Genomic DNA, 12,127 nt, shown 5'->3' with positions numbered 1-12,127 from the left:
TGACGATTTGTAACAAATGTGGGTCATTAAAAAAACGAGGAGCTGTCGTCGACCTAGCCTCAATGTTTACAGACCATGTCATTTCCCCAAACTCTCCTATTTTTATCTGTCAGAAGACATCACAACGAAAATGTCTTTTTTAATAAACATCTGACACCATGTTTCCGTGTCGCTATTTCCAGGCATTTAAATCGTAATAAATCACGTATTTGTAAATTACTTTGATAAACTCGTAGAATGTATGCTATGTTTTGGTACAAGATGTCGATTTATGTCGCTTTGTGAAAAAAAAACGATGACGTGACTGTTTAAGCACCAGCTAAAATTTGCCAGCGAGCAAATAATTAAGAACTGTTGCTAAGCAACGAAGTTGTTCGTAAGGACACCTGAATCCAAAATAGTCGAGATGCCGACTCTGACGACTTAAAGTTCTTCATTCGCGGACATGGCAGGGACATGTCTGTGGATGTTATGAGGAAAACGCCTGCCTTGGACTATTAGAGAACATGTGAGCCCCCGACCCCTCCCCCGACCACCCCCTGGCCCCCTGGTGGTGATACAACACAAAACTGACGATAATCATGATGGTACTGGTTTAATAATGCAGATCAGTAAACGATGTCGATGCTGCTGGATGCAGGGTGAAATGGATGATACATGGAAGTTTTCACAATGACAATGAGTGAGAATATGTAATGGATGTCTTAACACGTCCGGGGCGGTGGGGTACCCTAGTGGTTAAAGCGTTCGCTCGTTCCGCCGAAGACCCGGGTTCGCTTTCCCACATGGGTACAATATGTGAAGCCCATTTTCTGGTGTCCACCGCCGTGATATTGCTGGAATATTGCTAAAAAGCGGCGTAAAACTAAACTCACTCACTTAACACGTCCAGCCTTCTAACTTAAATACAACATATAAGGCATGTATTTACAATGTATGCAATACCTTTACAATGCGCACAGGAACATGAGTGAAGAATATGCGATGATATAATATGTACATAACCAACACAGCCATTTGAAACAAACAGACAGACGCACACACGCTCATCAACTACTACCCGTAACCAGATACTGCCTTCTATGGGTGTGAACATCACACTGAAGGCTGACCAACACTTGCTTCATGGAAGAAAGGATATGAGTCCCAGTGTGCCAAATAGTTGCCTAATTTTGCTAGCCAGTCGGGCTAGCTATGGGTGAAAGTTACTTGCCCTCAATACGTTTCACAAGCCCGAAATTTGAATGTAGAGACTACGCAAAATGTTACAGAAGCATTAAATACCACCACATATCAGGCCATGATGTTGCATGACTTAAGAAGTCTATAATAACTTAAGACTCGGAGAGCGTGAAATACTAAGAATATGACCCCATGAAAAATCACTTGCCAGTCTTGCCAGTGCCTAGACATTTACGGGCCCGACTGGATACTTACTAGTCACGGGGTAGCGGTTGAGTGACTATTTGGCACACTGGGTATAACTAATACTTTAGTGTAATGAGACCTCACGTCTGTCGAACAAGACGTTTTGTGTGACGAGACCTTCTTGTGACACAACGCAGTGTCGTGATAGAGCACGACTGTTTCTGCTGACTGTACATTATTATCGTCAGTTAACTATACACGGTTGTGCGTTACAAAAGATCACTTCATGAATTTCCTTATGTCATATGCAAGTGTGGTCTCAGAGGTGTTTGGTAACAACAGATCATTGAAAGGATCATACGTTAAACGTGGTGAATCTCAAGCAAAACGTTTCCTTTGAAGATTCAGAAGTTAAAAGCCAACGCTTTTAGTCACCCCGAGATCTCCGTATCTGTCGCCCGACACTTAGTCTTCATAGTCTTTGGTACCAGCTTGTATACACACAGCTATCATACTCAAAATGATGACGTGTAAAGTATCACTAGCTCAGCGAGTCTAATTAATTAAGGGGTGGGGTTTGGGGGTGGGGGTGGGGGTAGCTAAACTTCGTGAGCAAAACCATGTTAAATCATTAATTATATGTTAGGCCATTAATTATTACTTGGTCTTCCATGTTGTGTTATTTATATACGGGATATAAATAATATACCAAGGGAGCGAATAAGGTGATCACATAAAAGGACAAGTGTTCTTTTTTTCCCAAGGTTTCTTTCTGTGGAGGTTTCTTTCTGTGAAGGTTTCTCTCTGTGAATTTTTGTTTCTTTGAAGAAACCTGGAAATAAACAAGGGAACACTTGTGCTTTGATGTGATCCCTTAATTTTTCCCTCAGTATATATGGAGATTATCCCACGAACTGGAGGAGAAAAGAGAAGTTATTGCCCAGGACGGAGCACATGGGAGAACATGCAGTTGGTTCTGTCATGACAGTCAGCTTCACATCCAGGCATTAGTGACAGTACTATAGCGGAACAGGAACAACTTAACGTTTCATAAGGTGCATCAACTGATGGCAAGTTTGGAACTCACCCTCTTGGTACAATGGAGAATATACTGGAATCGCCCATGGTAGGAGACAGGAGGATACTGAGCTTTAGTGTCCACAATAATTCTACCGGAATCATCCACTGTCATTATCCTAAAGGAGATCGTGTTGACGAGTTTCCATTATCTGAGACAGATGAGGATGCGACATGCGCAGTACTACCTTGTCGTCAGACATGAGTTCCCCCTAGAAGTTCATGGCGTCTCGAGGTGGCTCCAAGACCCGCAGGGCGTACCTCAGTGATGACTCTGTATCCTGCAGGTGTATGAAGGCTGCATACATTATCGCCACAGTCGCGCCGTTCCGCTTCCGGTAAGACATCGTCTGGGACGCGTCCATTTCGTCCACCTCCGTCTCAGCATCGTCATCATAGTCGTTATCAGGAAAAACTTCCTTTTTCTTCATTTTTCTTTCGTCTGCATTCATTTTCCGGATTAGCTGAAAGGTAGGATGGGGAAAGGGTTTGATACATTGAGAGGTTAGGGTACAGGGCACAGAAAGGTTCCTGGAACTGAAACGTACTCGGTGTCGCCAAGACAGAAAGCGACCTGGATATTTAGAAATATTAGTATACTGTCAGTAGTACTGGGTTTGGAACACACTGGCATAAATGCTTGATGTTTGGCATTACGTCTGTGGCAGTACGTATTCCTGAAACTGAATGGGCCGGGGTGTCCCAATACTGGTGTACCCAAGTTGAATCTATTCAACCCTCGAAAATGGCTGATCTCATTCGACTCAGTTCACTCATAGTTTTGCTTTTATACAGACTCATGTCGGTCAGCCATAGTGCTTGTATAGTACGGTTCAGAAATTCGCATATTCTGGTATTCCATCCTAGGAACGCCTGTTTCATGTAGCCTAAAATGAACAGCTGTACCCAACAAATTGCTGTAACCGAGACTACAGTGCAACCCGTGCCTGAATGTCGACCAATAGACCAAGCCAGACTGTGTAAGAAGAAATATCTAAACTCACCACATCTTTGAGACGCCGTTCTAGTCGCGATGGTTGGCCAATGTTGATGCTGGGTACTTTGAAGAAATCTGTCAACTGAGAGAGCGAAACAAGTATGAACGTAACATCATGGCAACACACGGTAATGTACCAACGTGTTAAAGTGTTACGGTAACATCAAGTCACAATGTTAACATGCATCACGTCAGAGAGTTGACGTAACATCATGTCAAAGTGTTAATTAAACATCACGTCACAGTGTTAATATAAGATCATGTAACTGTGTTGATATAACATCATGTAAGTGTGTTGATATCACGTCACAGTGTTGACGTAACATCATGTCACACTGGTAACACAACATTATGTCATAGGGCTAATGTGACATCACGTCGCAGTGTTGACGTAACATCACATGGCAGTTTTAACATAATATCATCTCCAGGTGTTAACGTAACACTATGTTACAGGGTTAATGTAACATCATGTCACAGTGTTAACGTAACATCATATCACAGTATTAAGGTAACATCACGTCACTGTGCTAACATAACATCGTGTTACAGTGTTAAGTTGACATCACCATACAGTGTTAACGTAACACCACGTTACAGTGCTAGTGTAACATCATGTCACAGTCTTAACGTAACATCACGTTACAGTGCTAATGTAACATCATGTCACAGTCTTAACGTAACATCACGCTACAGTGCTAGTGTAACATCATGTCACAGTGTTGACGTAACATCATGTCACAGTGTTGATGTAACATCACGTCACAGTGTTAATGTAATAAGTAACTCTGCCCTGTGTTAAATGCCCAAAGTGGTCCTAAGACATTACCCACCTACCTGCCTACCTATCTTCGATCCTATCCACCTACCTACTCACCTACCACCCTACCTATCCACCTACCTACCCACCTACCCACCTACCTACCGACCTACCTATCCTGGGTAACACTTTCTTCTAGTCACAGGAGTTTCCAGCACCCCTGAAACAGCCTCAACAAATACCCTACAAGAGGCCACATATATCTCTTTAACCTTAGTGCAAGTGTGCTAGAGTCAAGGACTGAATCCTGTTTCGGAGGTAGCACTTAACGCAACTACATATATGAAAATAGAGGCTAGTGTTCGTTGCCGATGTCCTTATTCAATGCAAGATGTTTCCAAAACGTCACGCACCTGCTTGTGTAGAGTCTGCGAGATGTGCTCCATATTGTGGGTGATTCTTTTCATCCTGTCACAGATGTACCCCGAGAGTTGGTCAGTGACATTGTTGCAGCGGAAGTCTTCCTCATAGGAGAGTATCCGGTTGAAAACTTCACACACCCGATAACCTTCCTTCAGAAGACTCTGGATGGAACAGAACGTTTACGCTTTGAAAATGGACTAGGTGGTTGTGTGCGGATCATTGGTATATCAGACATCTATGCAACTCCACATTATATACAATACATGAAAAGACCTAAAACATTTTGTTAAGAATGATCACAATATAAACTGATAAATCAGAGCCCGCCATGGCCTGTCTGTATCTGCGTCAATTTGATCTCCCTTCTCAATGTTGCTTATTGTGTGTAAAATACTACTTAGGTGCGATGACACGGAACTCAAAGTCCTGTTCAAGACTACCGCGTTTCTAAAGAGGCTTGTGGTCTAGTAATGTCAGAAACACATGGACATGGTTTCTAGGGTGGCATGCTTTCTGTTTGTATATTATGGACGTCGGTGCCTCAAGTGAACCCACCTTCATGAAGAAAAACGGCTTCTTTCCTTCCCTGTCCAACACTCCCTGACTCGGGATCCGGGATATGTTGAGGGTGTGGTACAGCTCCCTGGCTGACCCCAGACGTCCACCCGTCGTCACGTTGACCAAGCCTGACCGGTACTACAACAATCAGAGGATGTGGACCATTAACACCTCTTAGCCTGACGTTACATATCTCATTCACCTCACACATTTAGCACCATGAGAGGTGTAACTTTATACATCCACCTGACTGACCACATATATGAAATTAAACAGACTGATTTTAACGCTTCACGCAGTATTATCTGTTGGCAGCCATCACGTTAGATGACTGTTAGAAAGGCGTCGTCAGTGAAGATAATCGATGGGTGCCTCCAAGTAATCTCATTAGAAACGCCGTCATGCACATCAACTAAGCACGTCAGCAAGTGTTCCCGTTCCTGGCGACTCTTTGAAAAACAAGTACCGAAGGTCTTTCTATATTCTTAACATTACGTAGACCTGAGATAACTATCAGAAAAGTGTTTATATAACTATAATATAAAACAAGCTGATAAGTTATTGCATAACTGGATAACGTCCACAGCAGTTACTTCCAAAGATGGATGTTGATACGAAGTATGTAAGACGGATGCAGTAGTATAAACAGTAGTTGTTCTGGACCACACCAAATATGCAAGAGGGATGTTAATACGATGTAAGATCAATGTTGATACCATGTAAGATGCATGCTGATACGTACGATAGATGTTCATACAATGTATGTACGATGGATGTTGATACGAATAAGTAAGATGGATGCTGATTCGATGTAAGAATGTATGTGAGATGGATGTTGATACAATGTATGTGAGATGGATGTTGATACAGTGTATGTGAGATGGATGTTGATACAATGTATGTGAGATGGATGTTGATACAGTGTATGTGACATGGATGTTGATACAGTGTATGTGAGATGGATGTTGATACAGTGTATGTGACATGGATGTTGATACAATGCATGTGAGATGGATGTTGATACAATGTATGTGAGATGGATGTTGATACAATGTATGTGAGATGGATGTTGATACAATGCATGTGAGATGGATGTTGATACAGTGTATGTGAGATGGATGTTGATACAATGTATGTGAGATGGATGTTGATACAGTGTATGTGAGATGGATGTTGATACAATGTATGTGAGATGGATGTTGATACAATGTATGTGAGATGGATGTTGATACAGTGTATGTGAGATGGATGTTGATACAATGTATGTGAGATGGATGTTGATACAATGTATGTGAGATGGATGTTGATACAATGTATGTGAGATGGATGTTGATACAATGTTACAATGTATGTGAGATGGATGTTGATACAGTGTATGTGAGATGGATGTTGATACAATGTATGTGAGATGGATGTTGATACAATGTATGTGAGATGGATGTTGATACAATGTATGTGAGATGGATGTTGATACAATGTATGTGAGATGGATGTTGATACAATGTATGTAGGATGGGCGTTGAGACATGGATTTTGATTCGTTTCATATAAGATGGATGGTGCTATGGTGTAAGAGGTATGTCAATATGATGTAAGGAAGATGGATACTCATACAATGTAAGTAAGATGGATGGATGTTGATGCGATGTAAGTAAGATGGATGGATGTTGATGCGATGTAAGATGGATACTGATACAATGTAAGATGGATGGATGTTGATATGATGTAAGTAAGATGGATACTGATACGATGTAAGTAAGATGGATACTGATACGATGTAAGTAAGATGGATACTGATACAATGTAAGTAAGTTGGATGGATGTTGATGCGATGTAAGTAAGATGGATGGATGTTGATACAATGTAAGTAAGATGGATGTTGATACGATGTAAGTAAGATGTATGTTGATGCGTGTATGTCAATTCCTTGTCTACGTGATGTCTACAGGACGGACATGGCCCTCACGGTGTTCAGCTGGGTGCAGTTGACATATCAGCCATGCTCTCCGTCACTGGACCTCTCTATAAGACAGCGAAGAGATCGTGTAAGGTTTATCATGAACGAAGGTTGAGAGCTATGTCTAAACTGAGAATTCATGGGTGCACCTGAACACTGTCTGTCAGGCTATTCTGAAACAAAGACGTCAGTTCCATCTTGTCAATAATCTCAAGTAAATTCATATACCATATCCTTCTAGGCGCACATGCTGTCAGGTCAACATGCGTGGAATTTCTTCTTTTGCATTCTGAACTGGTCATGTTTTATCATTTTCGATGTAAAGAAATCAGAATTCTTTACTATTAGAGTATGAATCGTTTCTAACGAGATTTCAGATGCCTCGATGCTGACTGGGTGATAAGGCTGTCCTGAACTACTTCTATAGCCGGATAACTACATCTGATCTCAGGTGTTATGGTTAGGGCAAGTGGTTCTGGGGAGATCCACTTCCTTCAGTTTCCATGTGTAGCTGTTGGTGAGTCGTAGATGGCACACCATGGTGTCTATATTAGTTTCATTATATCTGCTTGTGGGATGTTTTACAATTACTCAGTGCTCCGAAAGGGATATCCCAGCTGCAATGTGATGGGCACTCCGAGGCTGCCTATTCCTACTGAGACGCTGCATTCGACCCATGTGTCGTGCATGACTTTCCACTTCAGAAAGCTAAAGAATTAAAGCAGTACAACATTTAACTTAGGACATTGTTGATTTATATGTCTTCCTTCATTATCCCCCCTGGAGGTTCCAAATATGTCGGCTATTATGTTCTTGACAATAGTGTCACACAATGGAGCAATTAAGATAACGCCTATCAAAAGCTGTCATAGTCTAGTCAGTGGATACAGTTTCGTATCATATAAAGAGCGTGTAGTTACTGGACAAACCATGTTACCACTCTTCCACCTAAAACACCATACTGCCACCGGTATACTGAAGAGTTGCTAGAACTAATATTGTAGTTATCACAAGTGTATTATCCCCCAACAGATACTAACACCCCTGTTGGCCAAACAGTAAATGAGGGGCAAACAGATGCACAAACAATCTTAAATGAAACAGCATTTATCAGACTAACTTCAAAATCGATAGGACATTTTCGTCCGTAGCCAAATTATGAAGGTTTAATAAACACCTTATGCCAAACACCAAATCTCCTCAACATGATTAGGAACGAATGACACGGAGCCAACTTGAACAACACATTGTGTGAGAGATCATGTACTGGCGTGTCTGCTTGTAGGAACCGCTATGCTGGTGGACTGTGGAGATTTAAAGTGTAATGTGATGCAGATGTTGAGCTTTTAAACACTTATCAGAATTATCACGGGGAACTGCACATATAACATTCAAACATAACCACAGTCCAATCACAATCGCATACCACATGTAGTATAACATGTATAATACATACAACCTGTAGTATAACATGTAAAACACATATCACTGTGGTATCAAAAGTAAAATACATACCACCTGTAGTATAACATGTAAAACACATATCACCTGTGGTATAAAAAATAAAATACATACCACCTGTAGTATAACATGTAAAACACATATCACCTGTGGTATCAAAATTAAAATACATACCACCTGTAGTATAACATGTAAAACACATATCACCTGTGGTATAAAAAATAAAATACATACCACCTGTAGTATAACATGTAAAACACATATCACCTGTGGTATAAAAAATAAAATACATACCACCTGTAGTATAACATGTAAAACACATATCACCTGTGGTATCAAAATTAAAATACATACCACCTGTAGTATAAGCTTAAGACACATGCTATCCGTAGCGGTTCACGTATAACACATACCTATTGTAGTTGAACAGGTTTTATGTAAAATACTTCATGTAATACATGATAAATCCATACCATCAGAAGTCCCCGTTACTACCATTTCCCTGATTACTGGTCTTAAAGGTATTGTAGTGGCGGTTATTTATTATTACAGGTGCTACACTGCTACAACTGGTGTAACAGCATTGACGATGGAGGATTAAGCAGTGTTGGTACTGTCACATCTGTAACGACACGTCACCATAACTACGCAATGCTGGTTTAGTGAGTGTTATATAATATGCACCAACTGTACTTCCCCAGCTTAGCATATATATTAACAGTTAACTGCTCAGGACGTAATGACACTTAACACTGAATGTTTACAATTTCTGCTGTTAGTGTGCAAAAAAGTACGTCCTGCATACAATAGGCCAGATAACGTGCCCATGACGACAGGTGTGCATTATAGAACACAATAACTCGCCACACACTCTTGTAAATATCTCTCTCTCGTCCATACAACTTATCTTGTCTAAAGCTTTTGAGCAACACCTACAATTGCCAATACTATAATCTTTGCCAACATACTACCACTCTATCCCTACCACTGTTACTACCACTGTCACTACCACTGTGTCACTACCACTGTGTCACTACCACTGTCACTAGCACTGTGTCGCTATCACAGTGTCACTACCACTGTGTCACTACCACCGTGTCACTAAAACAGTGTCCCTAGAATTGTTTCACTAAAACTTTGTCACTACCACCGTGTCATTGCCACTGTGTTACTACCACTGTGTCACTACCTCGACTGTCACTACCACTGTCACTACCCACGTGTCACTACTACGGCATCACTATCACAGTGTCCCTAAAATGTGTCACTACCACTGTCACTACCACTGTGTCCCTCCCACTGTGTCACTACAGTGTCACTACCACTGTGTTACTACTACTGTCACTACCACTGTGTCACTACCACTGTCACTACCACTGTGTTACTACCACTGTGTCACTACCACTGTGTAACTACCACTGTGTCACTACAGTGTCACTACCACTGTGTTACTACTACTGTCACTACCACTGTGTTACTACCACTGTGTCACTACAGTGTCACTACCACTGTGTCCCTCCCACTGTGTCACTACAGTGTCACTACCACTGTGTTACTACCACTGTCACTACCACTGTGTCACTACAGTGTCACTACCACTGTGTCACTACAGTGTCACTACCACTGTGTCACTACAGTGTCACTACCACAGTGTCACTACCACTGTGTCACTACCACTGTGTAACTACCACTGTGTCACTACAGTGTCACTACCACTGTGTTACTACTACTGTCACTACCACTGTGTTACTACCACTGTGTCACTACAGTGTCACTACCACTGTATCCCTCCCACTGTGTCACTACAGTGTCACTACCACTGTGTCACTACAGTGTCACTACCACTGTGTCACTACCACTGTCACTACCACTGTGTCACAACCACTGTGTCACTACCACTGTGTAACTACCACTGTGTCACTACAGTGTCACTACCACTGTGTTACTACTACTATCACTACCACTGTGTTACTACCACTGTGTCACTACAGTGTCACTACCACTGTGTCACTACAGTGTCACTACCACTGTGTCACTACAGTGTCACTACCACTGTGTCACTACAGTGTCACTACCACTGTGTCACTACAGTGTCACTACCACTGTCACTACCACTGTGTAACTACCACTGTGTCACTACAGTGTCACTACCACTGTGTCACTACAGTGTCACTACCACTGTGTCCCTCCCACTGTGTCACTACAGTGTCACTACTACTGTGTTACTACCACTGTCACTACCACTGTGTCACTACCACTGTGTCACTACCACTATCATTACAACTGTGTCACTACCACTGTGTCACTACCACTATCACTACCACTGTGTAACTACCACTGTCACTACCACTGTGTCACTACCTCCTTGTCCCTATCGCTGTCACTACCACGACTGTCACTACCACGACTGTCACTACCACGACTGTCTCTACTACGACTGTCACTATCACTGTGTCACTACCACTGTGTCACTACCATCTAGTCCCTACCGCAGTCACTATCACTGTATCACTCCCACCTTGTCCCTATCGCTGCCACTACCACCGTGTCACTACCACTGTCACTACCACTGTGTCCCTACCATTGTGTACTCAACACTGTCACTACCACAGTGCCACACCATAATATCAGCACTACCATATATATACCGATATCAGTACACTATTTCACTACCACAGAATCAGTACCGCCATGTAATTCCAGTGAGTATTGATGTGGAAGAATACCCCTGACTACTGTTTAGAGGCCGGATGACAGCAAACCCAACAATAATTCGTATATTTTCGTTGATCCCAAGAATATGACCAAAAGCGACAGCATCAATGGCCTGTCATGTTGCTCTGATAACAACGTATTATAATTATACATGACCTCAGTATGAAAACATAAACCTAAAGCGTACAGGTAGAAGAGTCCTATGTACATAGGACCGGAGATGTACGATCAAGCAGAGCGTGTCTGTAACTAACTACAGACCAGTTGTAGTTCACAATGGCTAACTCAGAGTGTATGGCATATACTCACATAGTCGAGAAGGAGGTCCTTGATGTTGTGCTGTGTGTGTTCTGTCCGGGGAATAAGGTGGCTGGAGACGGACCTCCAGAATACAAAGAAGTGATTTCCAGGCGGGACTGGCACCAACAGAACCACTCGGCAGGACGCCAGAAACACGGACAGTAGCAGCACAATCCCCGTCATTCTGTCTCCCGGTGTTATCTGGCCCACTGTTGGAGAAATAAGACTAGTGTTAAAGACGTCGTAATGCGGCGCAGCGTAAAGGGTAGAGTAATCTGTCAACGTTACAATGCAGAACACAGACGTTCTGTACCGAGAGCACAGCTTAAATAAGCTCAGGACTTTCTCAAATCTATTCTTAGCTGGAAAGACCCCGAGTGGATACCACGTGGTCACACTGCGTCTGTATAGGGGATTTCCCTTAGTATGCCTGCGACTGAAGAGCTGGCTGTGAATATATTCTCATGACAAATGCAGGAAACGAGAATAGCAACAATATGGGCATTTTGAA

At 42.2% G+C, this 12,127-nt stretch overlaps 1 protein-coding gene across 2 annotated transcripts in view; it reads right to left on the bottom strand.

The window, feature by feature from the left end:
- Positions 1–579: 579 nt before the first annotated feature.
- LOC137296776 (uncharacterized) overlaps positions 580–12,127 on the bottom strand; it is a 29,498-nt gene continuing 17,950 nt past the window's right edge. For both annotated transcript variants that reach the window (XM_067828628.1, XM_067828627.1), the window contains exons 2-6: positions 11,626–11,825; positions 5,181–5,321; positions 4,616–4,786; positions 3,450–3,524; positions 580–2,909 (exon numbers count right to left, since the gene is read on the bottom strand). In XM_067828628.1, the coding sequence (XP_067684729.1) occupies positions 2,658–2,909; positions 3,450–3,524; positions 4,616–4,786; positions 5,181–5,321; positions 11,626–11,799 (813 nt within the window). In that variant the 5' untranslated portion in view covers positions 11,800–11,825 and the 3' untranslated portion in view covers positions 580–2,657. The remainder of the gene's footprint in view (positions 2,910–3,449; positions 3,525–4,615; positions 4,787–5,180; positions 5,322–11,625; positions 11,826–12,127) is intronic.

Source organism: Haliotis asinina, chromosome 9, assembly GCF_037392515.1.
Source record: "Haliotis asinina isolate JCU_RB_2024 chromosome 9, JCU_Hal_asi_v2, whole genome shotgun sequence".
Classification (NCBI taxonomy): Eukaryota; Metazoa; Mollusca; class Gastropoda; order Lepetellida; family Haliotidae; genus Haliotis; species Haliotis asinina.
This window is presented reverse-complemented; position numbering and strand designations above follow the sequence as displayed.